We start from the raw sequence: 16,305 nt of genomic DNA, 5'->3' as shown, positions 1-16,305 counted from the left end.
TGTCATATTTGTCCTTTTCTTTTGAAATTAAACATTTTTTCGATCCAATTTAAGATGAAGTAGAAAAACATTTTGAAAGTGCCTAAGAAAATGAAAACAAACACGTCTTGTGTACTAATTCTTCATTTTAGAGCAAGAATTTTGACAGGACAGTACAACAACAAACACTGCTCTTGTGCTGGGATTGCCCTTAAATTCTGACTCAGAAAATAATAAATCATACTTTTTTTGCATTAAACATCATGCAAAATACAGTACTATAGCGCTGGAATGAATCTCATTTGAAATCAAGATCAAATCACAATGCCCTGAAATCTAAAGAACACAAAATAATTTAAGTGATAAGTCTGGCTCAGTGGTGTACTATGAAGGAGTGCCGATTAAAAGACATTTCTAAAATATATCTATATTTATAAAATTAAAATAAAAAAAGTGCACTGCACGCTAATGATCAGTTTAAATTAAACGAGCATATTTTCACATATTCCAAAAATCAAAGAATACACAGTTGATGATGCACTAAAATCATGCGTTTGCTAAATTGTAAAAATTGTGACGGGCATGAAAGTTCTAAGCGTGTAGCTTGGAGTGTGCAACGAGTGGAGGTTCAAGTATATTTGTAAACGCAGCTGCGTGCGCTTGGAATACTTTCTGCGCGGGTGGTCCTCCTTTTTAAGTACTGGGCGGGTGGAATGAATGTTCATGGATGGCCTTCAAAAACGACTACAAGAATAGTCCCATTATGGTAAAATGACATTGAAATATTTGGGCTTCACAGTAGTAAGCTATGATTGAGTTGTCATATTTTTTTCCTCCCAATAACAAGGGAAATTGACCATTTGACTCATTTTTAACCCAACTTAACAATTTTCAAGTTTTGTAACGCTTTCAGAACATTTGCAAGAAATGGGAGAACTTGTTGATATCAGCCAAAAAAAGAAGTGACTTAAAATGGCTTAAGACAACTGCTTAAGAAATGAATAAGACTTGGACACGATGGCCATTATTTCCCCACACTTTCCTGTTGCTCCACCACAGGGAAACCCCTCAATTTCTCCTGCAGGCCCCCCACCGCTAACCTCATCTGATCTTCAGTACCCTGCAGGGATTTGAGCTCCATGGAGTAGAAAACATAGAGCCATGTTGTGCAGAGCAGGATGGCCAAGCACAAGGCTGCCAGCAAGTAGAAGGAGGTAAGTGGGAAGGGGAGGGTTTTCTGGGCGCCCGGTGCCAACCAGGGGACGGCGGCAATGACTAGCTCCAGGAGGAGCAAAGCCAAGCCCATGATGCCCGTACGGGTCGCCGTATCCCGCATGCGTCTGGCGCAATGGACTCCCACTTTTACCTCAGTGCGTGCCTCTGTCAAGATATCCACCAGTTGGGCCACTTCTTCTGAAGACGAGAGGGAAGGAAGACAGCGTTTGAAAGCTGTCGGCAGTCATTTCAGCGTTATGGCAAAAATACCTTGGGCGCGGTCGCAACTCCTTGCCCGAGAGTCTCCGCAGGCCTCGCTTGGAGCCAGCGCATCAAAGTGGAGATCGGCCGTGAGTGCCTCGTGGTCCGAGTAGGGAAAAGGGTGACCCGGGACTGAGCCTTTGGTGGTGTACATGGTCGAGCATTGGATGTCGGCTCTGCAAGAACCCTGCATACGAGGGGGGTGACAGGGAAGACCGATCAAAATTTGGAGTGGGAACATTCAAAATGGACTGGACTATCCATTAAAAAAAGAGATTTCCAGAGGGTATCGTGCAAATGTGAGCGTCACCTTAAAAAGGATGTAGTCGATCCTGATCCCTTTCTCGAAAGGAGCGATCACATGTTTGCTGATGAAAGGGTTATCAAGTATGAGAGTCAGACCGTCTTCACATCCCTGAAACAGAATTTAGCAATAAGCATCTCATTTAGGCAAGGAATAACTGAGATTTGAACTTCAGACAACAATGGTCTCCGTTGCCCGTTCGGCACGTACGACGAGCTTACTTCAAAATGGCCGGCATCGGCGAAGGCGTCCCGCAATCCCGTGTAAGACTTCAGAAGCCGGTTTCCCAGGTCCTGAGGATGCATGTTGAGGTCACCGCCAAGGATCACCACGTCGGCGCCGGCGGACGTGTGACTGGACACACGGCATTCCGATAAACTGCACTGCACTTATTAATTAGAGAGCGGACGAAAGAATAGTACCGGATGAACTGCTGCAGCTCCCAGGCCTGAACGACCCTGTGAGGCAAATAGACGTCCCTCTCCCGGGAATACTCGGCATGTAACTGCAATGGTAGAAGCCCGTTAGCTCACCTAGCGTACATTCAGGCATTAGAGTGGCACCTACGTGAGTAAGGTAGACGTTTGCAGTCATCGCGCCGACGTTCACGACTGCCAGGCCCACGGCTTTGCCTCCAAACCAGTCGCCATGGTGAACCTGCAAATGATTAGACTTTTATAACCAGAAGGATCTGGGATATTGTAGTGCGAATACACAATAATGCACGTCATTGAAAAAAAATATAGGGCATAAAAAGGTGTGCTAATGGTTGAGGTGGAAAAGGGAAAATAAGGGGAAACACAGCAAGCCCTCATATTCTATACAGTGCAATATACATAATGTACTTAATTGGCATCAGTCAATGAGCAAATTGGTTAGCTGGAAAAGGGAAAAAAGGAAAGTGGAAGAGGGGGGGGGGGGGGGGGGGGGGGTTGGGGGTTTGGAATTGCCGACTATTCTGCCGAATAGAGTATTTTTAAATTGCAAAAATAAAAACACTGCAGAAGATAGGCAACAGAAAAATATAAGACTATCACATAGGAAATACAGTAAGCCCTCGATTATCACATCACTACTGTGCGATTTTTTTCTGCTATTAATTATTGTATTTTTTTTTAAAGTTAATAATAATGTGAAAATCCACTCTGAAACTCGTAAGCTACTACGACTCAGCACTGAAAAAAAATGTTAAGTTCATAAAAAAGTGAAAATCCACGTTGAAACTCAAGCGGAAACCACACTTGCTACTATGACTAAGCACTGAAAAAAAGTTATAATAGGGGTGACTCTACTTTGCGATTTGTCAATTATTGCTGCCATGTCTGGTCTACATTAACCATGATATCCGAGGGATTACTATAATAGTAAACAGTTAATTTGCATACACTGTTTTAATATTCAATTTAACATCAATAATACCCACCATGTACGGATAGCCATTTAACGAATAGCGGTAAAGAAGTGTGTCTTGGATTCTGTGTTTGGAGAAAATCGCCAACCCGCTACCGATGACTCCACTGAAAAGGCAGAAAACAAAAATTCACTGCAATGGAATTCTTCATATATCGACATCAAGCTACTGCTGCATTTTTTCCCTTTCTTTAATCATAACGTGCTGGTAATTGAAATTCAATTCTCGTGACTAGGTATGCAGGTCAAGAGGGAATTAAATGTTGTTAATCCTCGAGTCAGTCCCATTTAGCAGGTGGATCAAAGTGCCCCAGCACATCAGAGGCCTTTTGTACATTTTGCAAGAGGATTTCGTGGTTAGAATTTGAAAGTTACCTTTGAAAGTAATGGGAGTGAACATGGCTATTGGCTAGTTTCTTTTTCAGGAACAGGTAGTCTTTTTCACTCCACACCTGCATAGAGATGGGCAGAAAAAAGTAGACAAGATCATCCCGCCAGCTGTTAATATTTAATGCTGTAAAAGTTCAAATTGCTCTACAATTAGTCAACAAAAGGTAAAGGTTGGCATGGTTTTTATCTGATCGAAATGCTATGTTATAAAAAACATTGAGTACATAAATATTGCAGAAAATATAATCAACGACTTTGTTCCCCAAAAATGTACATGCTAAATTTACTTAGAGAATATTCTGTAATCTTGGATTTTGCATCTACCGTATTTTCTGGACTATAAGTCGCACCAGCCAAAATGATGCATAATTAAGCGGGAAAAAAACATATAGAAGTCGCACTGGAGTATAAGTCACAGTTTTGGGTGAAATTTATTTGATAAAATCCAACACCAAAAACATACATGTTATCTTGAAAGTCAATTTAAAATAAAAATAATAACAGGATGAATAAGTGTATGGTATACTGACATTACATGACTGACGTGCCTGGTAATGTCAGTAACGACGTAACATATTCAGAGTTATTCAGATAACTCTAGCATAAGGGGTTTTTATAAATTAAATAAATTTAAAATTATCAACACAGGCCTAGAGCGCCCTCTTGCGGTTTATAGTGAAAATATATGAAATGATTTAATCATGTGTTAATCATTTCACACATAAGTCGCACCAGAGTACAAATGGCAAACTATGAAAAAAAAACTGACTTATAATCCGAAAATTATAGTACTCACTTCTTGGAGAAGGACCACGTCGTGCTTTTCTCGTTGCAGCAAATCGGCGATCATACCGTAGCGCTCGGCGCAGTGTTTGCTAAGGTAGCGCACCCCCCTGGCAAACAAAAAAAGCAGAATGTCGACGATGCACTTCCTGAGAACAACAGGTGACTACGGCGAGTATGACAAACCAGCAATTGAGAGAGAACACTCGGATGCTGCTGACAGAGTCCCTCCGATCCATGATGGCGGCGCATCGAGTCCTAATAGAAAAGTAAAGCAAAACTCAAGTTTGTGTGGGTTTCTGCTGGGCGCGGTGTTGACATGAGATAGCAACGCATATTTGTATGAATGTGCGTCTAGGTGGAACGAGCTGACCAGGCAGCCACTAGCAGATCATGTGAGGTTTTATGGGGAAAAGGAGAAATACAGTTGTGCAGAGCAAACAAAAAAAAAAGATGAAAATCCTATTTCAGTACGAGGTGGAAAAAAAGTAGGTGGAAAGTCAATTTGCATTTAGTTCACTACCAGCTCTGGTGACAGAGAAAAGAGGGAACTTCATATTGAAAACACTCATCGACGACAATAGATATTCAGTCCATTTCAAAATGTTAAAATGGATTGGACATCTATAGCTGTCACTGCCTTACATTGCAAATTGAATGGGAATGTCTTTATTAGTCTTTTTCCACAACTTAAATACAATTTATTTTATTTTTAAAGTATAATTTTTGGGGGGTGATTTCTTTCTTTGAATTATTATTATATTGCCAATATCTTTTTAAAATTGTTTTCATATTTTGATTTATTTATTACTTTAAAAACTATTTTCCCCCTAAATGTCATTCTATTAATTGATATATGTATGCCAAAATATATATTCAGGTTACACTAATACTACAATACTCAAAAAGGGGGCCACATTTGGCCCCACGTTATCTTCTATCCTTAATGTAATAAAATCCTGAATGTGATAAAAACTTTTGAAAAAAGAAAATCCTTACTGGTGAATGTAAGGGTTAAAAAAAATCTTTACATTTTCCAAATTTGATCCAAAATATATTTGTAAATGACTCATTTAAAAAAGTTGAAGATTTTAAAACCTTTGCTAATTTATCATCTTAATTGTTATAAATGGCACGAATCCAACTTTGTATGTCTTGATGTGAACAATGATTACAAGTTATAAAATTACACATTTTTAATGGACACTATTTCAAATGAGCAAAGACCACGTGATCCAAAAAGCTACAAAAACAATTATAACCACAGTTTGTTTGACACGTGATCGAAGCAACGGTGACTAATTTTATGCGGATCATGAAGATTAAGAGTAGTTAAGAAACACTTTTAACGGGTTTATATTAAAAAGGCATATTTAACTCACCCTGGCGAACGTTTTGTAGTGGGACTAACGGGGCTTAGTCAAGAGGTCTCGTGGGTCCAGACTACTTCCTGGCGTTTACGACCAGCTATACTGAAACAGGGCAGCCCACAACGGTGTCAAAATAGTTGTTTGGTCCCACGACGGTGTCAGAATAGTTGTTTGCTCCAATGACGGTAAAAAGCAGGACATTGAAGTCCTTCGATTGCGCTTTAATGCCGTCGATGTGAAACTAGAGCAAGTTAAAACAGACATGTTTGATCAAATTAACGTCATTGAGGGAAACGTTAACTTTCTAACATCCGATACGACTAGTGGCTTCCAAAACAAAGTACACACCTGACATGATCACTGATTGGCCTACATTTGATCTTTTTTTATATATTTCCCTATGTATTGTAAGATTATTAACTATTAATAATTAATAAATCAAAAGCATTAATTTAAACTTTATTTAAAGGTTTCTGACCGACTTCCACATGGTTTCTGCTCAGGGAATTCTGGGTAATGAAGTTTTCATTACGAGCGAATCCTCGTTTTGCGTGTTTTTTCACAATTAAGCTTTAATTGTTTGTATATAAATAGTTTAGTGTTTTTTTTACATCTAATTGTTCTTGGCCAAATATACCCACTATTTTTACAAATATAATTGATAGGCAAGAACAGGTACTATATGTATATTGGCTGACTTTAGAATTTGATACTTTGAAAAAAGCAATTTTCACATTTACAGCTCAAATACAGCAACAAATAGTCTTAAAAATGTATGTTAATTAATGTAAGGCTAACATATAGAAATGATTAGATAACATGTCATGGGGAAAAAGCCCCCAAAAGGCACCAAGTGTCTTTTATTGTTAGATACATTGGTTTGATTACATAGTCCAACCTCTATTTGGAAGTATAAAATTGCAATTCACAATTGTGGTAAAAACAATAGCAAACCACCTTAAACCAAAAAAAAAAAAGAAAAGAAAACAACAACAACAACAATAATAAAACACCTTCCCACACCATTCAGAATATGATACATTAGATATCAATATCACACATTATTTTCAGTGAGGCAAAACACTCACAGTCGAAAGGACGACAGAATCTAAACGCGGACAAGTGTCGGTCGGCAATGGCAGAAGAAAATTGTATAAAAGATACACTGAGCTAGGAGCGTTATTATTTTTGTGGGTGTTACAAAACATGACATTCAATTTAGTTGGGCACTTTGTCAGGATTTTTCCACCCCCCCAAAAAAAAAGCAATACATACACATTCACACACACACAAACAAAAACACACGCACACTCACACACACACTTTCTGTTTAACCATCTCCAAATGAATGGAAAAAGACACAAGTAGTGAACCCCACACCGCACTTGTTATTAGCACTGTATGTATCTGCTTTACAACCCTATAAATAACAACAGGTCAGGTACATCGAAGGCACGTCTTAAATATGAACAATTGAAGCTTCTCACAGCATGCAATTTCTTTTTTAAACAAAAGAAAGCGTGACGTCAATTGGCCCGTTCCTCTCCGTGCCGGCTTACTCGATCACAAAATAAAGCCCTCTCCCTCCCTCCCTCCTCCGAAATAAAAATACTCCTATGTAGTAACACATATTCCTTTAGGATTCACTTGACTCACAGTACAGAAACAACGTTGTTTTCATTTAAGGCTACATACTTGTCAAGGCAGAAAAAGAAAACACTTGTCACTTTGTGTCCACTTCCACAAAGGTGATGCAACAAGTGGATGTCGCAGAGGGGAAGTGGTTGGGTGAGTGCATTTTTTGCTTTTTGATGGTGACTGATAATATAACTAAGACAGAGAGTATCAGGGACTAACATAGGAAAAATGGGTCTCTGAAAATAGTATTAATATTCGAGATCAAATCTGAAAATTTACGTCAATTAAGTCATATGATGTCATACAATGAGAAAAGTCAGAATTTTACAAGCAAAAAATTGCAATATAAAGTTGTAACATTATGAGAAAAGTCGAGATCTGACGAATTTAAAGTTGTAATGTTATGAAAAAAGTCGCAATATGTGATTAAATGAAGTATTAATATGCCATTTCATGTAATTTTACAAGAAAAATAGGTAATTTTACGAGATTAAAGTACTTCAATGACGTATATTCTTTCTTACATAATATTTATAGATTTTTCTTGTATTTACTTTTTTCTCATAATATTATGAGAATGATATTTTAAAATTATGACTATTTTCATTGTCCCATTTTTTCCCGTTTAGCCCGAAAACACTATTGTATAAAAAAAAAAAAACATCCGCAATGTCCAAAATGTGTTATTGTATTATGAAACAGGTTACAAAACGCAGTGAGAAACGCTAATTTCTGATTGTCAAATGTCTCTATGAGACAACCCTGAGTTTGGGCCTTTTTGGGTATTAAGTATTCAGACAAAAGTTTTCAACCAAAATTCACCAAACCCTATAAAACGAAGGGAAAAAAAAGCCAGAACTTGACATTTCAACTTACAAAAAGTTAACAGTTAAACCTCAGGTGCAACTTCAAATAAGTAGTTTGACATTAGTCGAAGTATAATTATTGTTTTCTAAAAGCAAAGATAGCTGCAAAAATCTATCTTTTTTTTAATCAGATTAACACTTGGTTTTCACATAAAACCACATAAATCTAAGAATTTAAAAAAATAATCTGCTCAAGGGAAGGATTTGGTCTTTTTTTGATGTAAACTATTGTCTGTCAACAATTAATCGATTATCAAAATAGCTGTTTATGTGATAATTGATCAATCATTCTTGTCAACCCTAGTGTGTACACTACCTAAGATTTAAAGACACGCAAGCGGTACTAGAACAAGGCAAAAAGTGATAAATGTCAATGTTTAAAGGCATAATGGCCTATTTTTTCGAATTGATTACGACGATCGGGCCATTTGAATAACAAATCAAAAAAAGATAGAGGTAGTACAAAAGGCAATTCAAAGTGGCAGGCAACGATATCTTTGGAGAGAAAAAAAAGGCACTTTTCTTTCCTAACGTAATCTAGCAGAACACAACATCACCTTGCTCTTCTTCGGTGGTCCGATTCTTTTCATTCCTCCAAACCATCTTCTCATTTCATACCTTCTCGTTCCCTCAAGCGGCTTGGCGTACCTCTTCCACTTCATGGAAAGCTACCGGTCTGAAAAATGTACGTGCTGATTGTTTTTTTGCTTTTTTTTTGTCTTCCTCGCGTTCACTAGTGTCGTTTTCTGATTTCGAAGAGAGGGGGACGGCGTGTTTTCACTTGTTTTGATGTTGTCTGGTTTAGTCCTTCACAAGTCTGTAGACGTGGTACTGGGCGCCGTGTTCGCTCGTGGACACCTCGAACACAAACGCGATGCACAGCAGCGTCTCTTGGGTGTCGCGGTTCGTTACGACCTGCGGGAGGGAAACAAAAAGGATGTGATATGACGACATTAGGGTAGGGTCATTCATATGTGTGACCTGGCTTGGCAAAATGTAGCACAAAGGGATTCCAAGAAAAAAGTAAAAACTTTGACTAAAAGTAAAAACGCCTCTATTTCCAAATGTTCCACAAATATCGCTTTGACTTCAAATTTACATGATCCTAAGAAAAACTGTTCAAGCGTACATCAAAATTAATTTGAAATGAAATTATTACCAATTTATTTATGTCTAAAATGTCTTTTTCTGTGTCTGTATTCTCACCCTCTTCCTGCCGTGACAATGACATTTCCCAAATATGAGATAAATAAGGTTATTTAATCTAATCTAATGAAAGAAAACCCAATGGATTCAACAAAATGTATTATTTTTTTTCTGTACCTGCAGGATGGTGAAGTTTTCCAGAACACTGTTCATCATGTACTTTTCGGGCAAGTGTTTGAGCTTGTGGATGAAGTTGATCATGTACTCGCACATGGGCGAGCGGTGGATCCTGTAAACGCACTTGCCCGCCTCCAGCCGGGCGTATTCGGTCTGCGGAGAAGAGCAAACGCACACTTTTACAAACATGCAGTCATATGAGTGTCAAAATTAAAAAATATAGACAAAAAGAAATAAATCCCCCAATACTAATAGCATTTTTGGGAGGGCAAACTATGGAAGAGGTGCACCTTATAGTGCAGAAAATACATTAAGTAATCAAATGAAAATATGAAGCTACATGTGTCACAGACTTTTAAATTTTGTCTTTTAACAGGTCTACAATGTCGTGTGTGTCTGTCTTGCAACTGCAACCAAGGAAATTTCCCCAATACGAGATGAAATAAAGTTCTCATCTAATCTAAATACAAATGTAAAAATAATGACCAGTGTTTGAGAAAATATACCTTTATATTCTCATGTATTAATTCCTTTGCTTCTCTTTCTATCTTTCTATTTTATTTTGGCACTCCACTGATTGTATATACATGGACAGACTGCACATTTGAGTGGGCGACAGATGAGCCGGTGTCATTACCTCAACTTTTTCCACCACCTGCTTCCCAAAGGAGCAGACTTTGGTTGAAACAGTGATGGTCATATTCTCGGCGCTGCTGTACTGACTGGTGACGCCGTAAAAAGAACCGGGGCCGTCCTGCATGCCGCTGCTGTTCAGGTCGGCCTGGAATTTAAAAGAAAAAATGAAACATGGGTTTATAATATCTTGTGTGGAAATAATTCTTACCACTGAAATCTGAAAATAGACTAGAAAGTTTTCATTTAAGAGAAAAAAGTGCCTGGCAGCGATCATTTGTTGTCAAAGGCATAAAATTAGCAGATGATTTGGAATAAATGTAATCGCGCACCCAAAATTTAACCAGAAAAAAGGCGTTCTGGGGGCCTTTTTCATAAAGCTCCTTTAGGCCGCCCTTCTTCTCCGGGAACTTGTCGTAGATCTGCCGGATGTCCACGGCCTCCAGGAGGGGGTCGCTATATGACGGGTTGGTCTGTCCTATGTGGACAAACAGGTGTTTGCTGTACTGTAAAAATCGAGACAAAAAAATAATAATAATGTTAAAACAAATTTAAAAACGAAGGGAAAACTGCTGACTGAGAAAACAGAAATGGGGCCTACTAGTGGCAGCCACCTATTGATCAACCATTTACAGTACTTTTAATTAGCTTAAAAAAACTCACAGTGTCCGGGTCTCTCTGAACCTCCATAAAGGCCGAATATTCCAACATGCGCAGTTTGGACGAGGCGATAGTCCGGTCTTGCCACACTGGAACCGCCGTGGCTGATGGCGGAGGGGGCGGAGCCAGCGGCTCATAATCTGTACGCAAAAATTTAGGGTTTACCCTCTACAGTCAGTCATATGGTTGCATGGAAATGGAGAGAAATGGTAATGAAAAATGTTACATTGACACTGTTGCGCTCACTTTCTCATTCAAACCAAGGTTTATAAAAAAAAAAAGAAAAACCTTTAACATTCAGTGATTGAAGCAATACAGTTTTTATGTAGAGTTTACACTTTTTCTTGTATTTTTCAATGGGAATATTTCAATGTATTTCTAACATTTTAAAAAAAGTTTTAGATTAGATGTAGATTTTTTACTTACTTGGTATTGACTGCGTTATAGGACCCGACAAACCAGGGTAGGGAGGCTGTGCAAAGGGTTTGATACTAAAAAGACAAAAAACGAGTTCATGAGTCAAACGGGACATGAAAAAAAAGAGTTTCTTTGACATGTTTGACTGTTTTAAAAAGAGGTAGTTTGATTTCTTGAATTAAATTTTTCGAGGGCTTCCACTTACTCCTGAGAGGGTCCAGGTTGTCCCGGAATCTGCGAGTGCCAGAACTAGAAATATAGAAATATATATATTTTAGCTTGAGCTGAGACAAAGCATAAGCATTTACGGAAGGGGGGGACTCACTCTGCCTGGCTGGTAAGTGGCGGGTGGCATCGGCGGAATATGATTCTTGGCCATGGTCGGCGAGACAATCTGCGCCGACGAGAGCGCCGCCATATTCTGGAGGGCTTTGTCTTTGGATGCCTGATCCTAAAGTGGCGCCAAAGGGAAAGGAAGAAAGTCAAAGAAAAGGAGGCGCCAGAAGGAGACCGTCACGCTCAAAGTTAGGTACACACATACACTAAGTGGGTGGCGAGGTTGTTTATATTCTATAAGAAATATCCTTTAACTAGCTAAAATATCAGAAATAGTATATATTTATATTTGTGTATATATACATGTACATGCATATATATATATATATATATATATATATATATATATATATATATATATATATATATATATATATATATATATATATATATATATATATATATATATATATATATATATATATATATATATATATATATATATATATATATATATATATATATATATATATATATATATATATATATATATATATATATATATATATATATATATATATATAAAAACTCATAAAAACATTGTTACATTATACTGACATATTTTAAATGTATTTGTGATGTTATGTACATTATTATTATTATTGTTATTATACATATGATTGATTGGTATGTGTGTACCCTGCATGACAGTTATTAAAATATATTACAGGCATTAGTATTGGGTAAGAAAATGAAGATTCCACTGGTTATTTAGCCTTGGAAAGCCAATACAAGCAGAGCATCATTTGCGGTCACCGAGGAAAGCAGACAGGAGCATCGCCGATCAATGGATACCATGAAAAACATGGGTCATTTCATGAACAATGCATGAAAAATAACGCATGGCTTACAAATGTTCTGGTTTCTTTTGACGTCTCGCACTGCCGAATTTGCGTCCTTCAAGACCCGAGTTGCCCGAAAACGACAAAGCGCCACCTTAGCGAAGCAAGCGAGGATGCACAGCAGTGTTCAAAAAGCGAGGCCCTTTCCTAAGCTCCGCCCCTCATTTTGGGATGGCGTAGTGGGCGGGCCGGGGGCGGGGCAGGAGATGCCATGCCAGCGGAGGGCCATTAGAAGGCCCGCCAATGCCGATTATGCGAGTAGCGAAAGCACGGCGTATTGCACGAATGAGATTCACTTACCAAATTCATCGCCTGAAGCAAAACAAAAAGAGAAAAGGACCGTTAGTTCGATGCATTTAAGCCGGACGTAGACTTTTGGCCAGATGGGCATTTTTCTGAATACTACTCACTTTTAGCATGTTAACTGCTATTGACGGCTACAGACTTGAAATATATTTAAATTGAAAAATCATTCATTTTCCATACCACTTATCCACACAAGAGTCACAGGGGGTGCTGGAGCCTATTCCAGTTAATTATTGGAACCAGGTTACAGATACCCAGGATTGGTGGCTGGCCAATCATAGGGCACTAAGAGACGAACAACCATTCAAGCTTTACGGGTTGTGGGAGGAAATCGCATTTCCCCGAGAAAACCTATGCAAGCCTGGGGAAATGGAAGTCAATTGGTCCAAAATTTGTTTTTTACTATTTACGACAAATGTGGGTTGTTGCTAAATGGTTGGAAGATAGAATTATGATTAATATATAATATGAACCAAAAAAGTGTAAGACTATTTACAATAGTGAATCGATTAATTATTTCTTCACAATTTTTTACAAGATGGGTGAATATCTCAAAGTGAAGGAAATATAAGAAAAGATTAATTAACAATTCTACGCAGGATTCTTATCAAACTACAATACTTCCATACAGAATATTAAAAAAATGCCAATTTATAGCTAATAAAAACAAGAAACACATTCAAGTTCTAGTGGGTATTTCTAATGAATTGAACATTTTCAATTCTCATAATACCACTACATAATGAAATGAAATGTGTGTTTTGAATAGTTACAGTATGTTTTTAGTCAACGTTAATATATATATTGAACTTGCCTACACATGATCTGCCACTGTTATATTTGTTACCAGTAAGACGTTAATCTTAGGGCACCAAATTGTGTGAGTATGTGATATGAATGTGATTTTGCATTGATAAAACATACAATACAAATAAGAAAAGACCAGAGCAAGTATTTTGTAATGTGCATCTTTGGAAATAAGACATGACAAACTAGAATGAATGAGAGAGAAGAGGGCAGGTAGACAAGTCTCACAGGTTGAAGGGCATGCGGCACAAGTGTGAAAGACAAAAGCGTCTCACGGGCTCCTTGTGTTGCATTGGCTTGCTTTAAAGGAGACATATTTTTTTCGATTTTTCCTCGCAAAGTCATCTCCGCTATCGAAAGTCCAAAAAACATGCGGTGGACACGAACACATTTGCTTACAATCAAAGCGATTCCTCTCATTCCCTTTAATTGTTTGGTTGACGTCCAATCAACCTTCAAATGTGAGTTGAGTATTTTTTTGTTGTGCGAGTTCAGTATGTGTCTTTGCAAGGGCTATGCCAATATAAGATTTGCCAAGCATCCAAGAACGATTCGATGTCTAGATTCTAGATGTCAAGGCACAGTGGATGACTGTTTCCAGCTGGTGGATACAACTGGAAGTACGGCTACCTATTGTTTATTTCCACTAAAAACACAAGCGTAAAAATCGATTCAGAGGGATTTTGATTTGATACGGGAATCGTAATATACCGCTGAATTGATTTAAAGAAAAAAACATTAAATTGGTTCGTTTTTGAAAGAAAAAACAATATTTCTGCATATTCAGAAACCCACTAAAACTGGTTATCGCGCTCAGACTAAAAATATGTCCCCTTTAAAAACAATCATTAACCATACTCGTTGAAGAGCGCCATCTTTCTCACATGCGATGTAATTTCATTCCTGCTATTCCTTAAAAGACGCTCCCAATTATTTTTTTTTGCTGGGCCAAGCTCAGGCCTAAGGTTAGCGAAGCGGTTAGTGCCGAGCCGAGCCGCCGTGAAGCGCATACCTTTAGCTTTGACTGGATCTCGCGAGATTTTCTCCGGGCGAGAACCTGCAAGTGGCTAGAAACCTGCACAGAAGAATAGCCAAAAGGGAGGGAAGGAGGGAAAGGAGCCAGAAGACAAGAAGAAGAAGGGAAGAGAGAAGCCGTAACCAAAAGAGGAAAGAGACGCCCAGTCAGTGTCGCCAGAGGGGCGGGGAAGCTCGCTAGCACCTACCTTGATACCCGCCTGGTATTCGCGCACTTTCTTCCGTGCTAACACCTGTATGTGACTAGACACCTAAGGGGGTGTGAGAGAGTTTTTGAGCACAACAACACAACATGCACGGGGATGCACGTAGTAAATACACGCCAGTGACTCCTCGGCCACCGTTGATGGCGTTAAGACGTCCAATCCGGGAGGACTCGGCAGCAATCTAATCTCATTGAAACGTGTTGGTCGCTGGTGGACGACCAATCCATTTGAGCTGGGAGGGCTGATGGCGGATGGACATTGGTTCACTTCATTCGTTCGCTGGTGGCCTTCACAGCTCAAATGGATTGGACATGTGTCACCGTCAAGTGTTGTGAATGAGTTAATTATTTGTTAGAGGGTTTATGTAGTTTTGAAAACAAATTGACTTTTATTTTCCACTCCATTGAATTTTCATTTTTTGGTTTAATTATATGTTGACCCATTGCACATTAGTTTTAAACCATTGAATTTTCATTTTTTGGTTTAATTAAATGTTGACTCGTCGCACATTATTTTGAAACCATGCGGAAAACATTTTTTTTTTGCTTTGACTTGAGTAAAAATTAAAGCCACAAAAAGCCACCCGATTATTGTGATGGTCGACTCATCGTAAAATTTTGAACTTAAGAAGACATATTCACGGGCTTATATTCTTTATCCTCAACAAAGAATGATGATTAATTCCCTGGCTAACTCATTGGCTACCTTAGATGGCTTTTCGACTTTGACCAATCGAATCTGATTGGACGACTAGAACTGGAAAACTAGCGAGACCTTCCAGTATAAATAAAAGAATTAGACGGTTATTGTTTTATAAGGCTGGCAATAAGCTTGGGGACTGAAGGTGACAATCCTGCCCTCACGAGGCCAAATATTATACATCACCCCAGCATATATTGAGTTTCGCAAAAAGTAACAAAGCTAAATAATTTTTGCACTGTATTCAATTGTGTGATTATTGTACAATGAAGTATTTAATTATAAAGTACTTTGTTTCTTATTAAAAAAGTGTTGTGTGTTTTTCAAGTTACTTTAGTTGTTTAAGAAAACTTATGATGGGAATCAAACTTGCATCTAAAAGGCACCAATGGACTTGCTTTTAACTTTTGAATTTGTAATAATAAACTATCATATGCAATATGGTGTTATAGGCCCAAATTAAAAAATGACTATTGCAAAAAAAAAAACAAGGATGATGATGTTACTCATTCAATAAAACAACGCTTATTTTGCATCTTTGGTGTTGTTTCATGTTGTTGCTCTGATTAATAAAATGAAATCATGCATTTCACATCACCAAACTGTTAAAGTTGTTAAGCACTCCAAAAACAATGATAACTCTTCACCTGTTTTCTGGTTCGAGTTTTCCCCGTCCTCAGTTTGATGTAGCGTGCTATCAATTCATTGCGACCTGCGTAAACAAAAAACAAAAATGGTTTCAAAACGTGACAGTAGCCAACATTAAACAGCAGGTGGCGCTTCCGTCGCTTAAAAAACATCACAGCAAGAAGAGATTTGACCTTT

At 38.2% G+C, this 16,305-nt stretch overlaps 2 protein-coding genes across 8 annotated transcripts in view; both read right to left on the bottom strand.

The window, feature by feature from the left end:
- Positions 1 to 107: 107 nt before the first annotated feature.
- LOC144202805 (sphingomyelin phosphodiesterase 2-like) lies at positions 108 to 6,047 on the bottom strand. Of its 2 annotated transcripts, none has more exons than XM_077725836.1 (11): positions 5,725 to 6,047; positions 4,529 to 4,600; positions 4,356 to 4,452; positions 3,545 to 3,621; positions 3,183 to 3,276; positions 2,327 to 2,416; positions 2,182 to 2,264; positions 1,981 to 2,113; positions 1,766 to 1,870; positions 1,465 to 1,642; positions 108 to 1,389 (listed from the first exon to the last, which is right to left on the bottom strand). In XM_077725836.1, the coding sequence occupies exons 2-11, from the start codon at positions 4,579 to 4,581 to the stop codon at positions 1,004 to 1,006; spliced, it is 1,296 nt and encodes a 431-aa protein (XP_077581962.1). In that variant the 5' UTR covers positions 4,582 to 4,600; positions 5,725 to 6,047; the 3' UTR covers positions 108 to 1,003. The 2 variants fall into 2 exon arrangements, with proteins under 2 accessions (XP_077581962.1, XP_077581961.1); XM_077725835.1 differs by having other exon boundaries at positions 108 to 1,392; positions 5,725 to 6,044.
- Positions 6,048 to 8,001: 1,954 nt separating this feature from the next.
- Positions 8,002 to 16,305, bottom strand: part of tead3b (TEA domain family member 3 b) — a 25,444-nt gene continuing 17,140 nt past the window's right edge. Inside the window, exons 4-15 of one of the 6 annotated variants that reach the window (XM_077726659.1) lie at positions 16,128 to 16,192; positions 14,764 to 14,826; positions 14,553 to 14,615; positions 12,728 to 12,739; positions 11,575 to 11,700; positions 11,455 to 11,498; positions 11,259 to 11,323; positions 10,836 to 10,972; positions 10,505 to 10,678; positions 10,177 to 10,320; positions 9,540 to 9,692; positions 8,002 to 9,131 (exon numbers count right to left, since the gene is read on the bottom strand). In XM_077726659.1, the coding sequence (XP_077582785.1) occupies positions 9,018 to 9,131; positions 9,540 to 9,692; positions 10,177 to 10,320; positions 10,505 to 10,678; positions 10,836 to 10,972; positions 11,259 to 11,323; positions 11,455 to 11,498; positions 11,575 to 11,700; positions 12,728 to 12,739; positions 14,553 to 14,615; positions 14,764 to 14,826; positions 16,128 to 16,192 (1,160 nt within the window). In that variant the 3' untranslated portion in view covers positions 8,002 to 9,017. The remainder of the gene's footprint in view (positions 9,132 to 9,539; positions 9,693 to 10,176; positions 10,321 to 10,504; positions 10,679 to 10,835; positions 10,973 to 11,258; positions 11,324 to 11,454; positions 11,499 to 11,574; positions 11,701 to 12,727; positions 12,740 to 14,552; positions 14,616 to 14,763; positions 14,827 to 16,127; positions 16,193 to 16,305) is intronic. The other 5 variants (XM_077726660.1, XM_077726662.1, XM_077726663.1 and 2 more) reach the window with 5 other exon arrangements.

Source organism: Stigmatopora nigra, chromosome 10 (genome assembly GCF_051989575.1).
Source record: "Stigmatopora nigra isolate UIUO_SnigA chromosome 10, RoL_Snig_1.1, whole genome shotgun sequence".
Classification (NCBI taxonomy): domain Eukaryota; kingdom Metazoa; phylum Chordata; class Actinopteri; order Syngnathiformes; family Syngnathidae; genus Stigmatopora; species Stigmatopora nigra.
Note: the sequence above shows the minus strand (reverse complement) of the source record. Positions and strands in the feature narration are given on the sequence as shown.

What these genes read in the sequence shown, in the direction of transcription:
- LOC144202805 (XM_077725835.1), bottom strand. Translation starts at nt 4,581, where the DNA reads ATGGATCGGAGGGACTCTGTCAGCAGCATCCGAGTGTTCTCTCTCAAT. An exon ending in GTGTTCTCTCTCAATTGCTG is followed by an intron (nt 4,453 to 4,528) that starts GTTTGTCATACT and finishes TTTGTTTGCCAG; the next exon opens with GGGGGTGCGCTACCTTAGCA. An exon ending in GAGCTGCAGCAGTTCATCCG is followed by an intron (nt 2,114 to 2,181) that starts GTACTATTCTTT and finishes CCGTGTGTCCAG; the next exon opens with TCACACGTCCGCCGGCGCCG.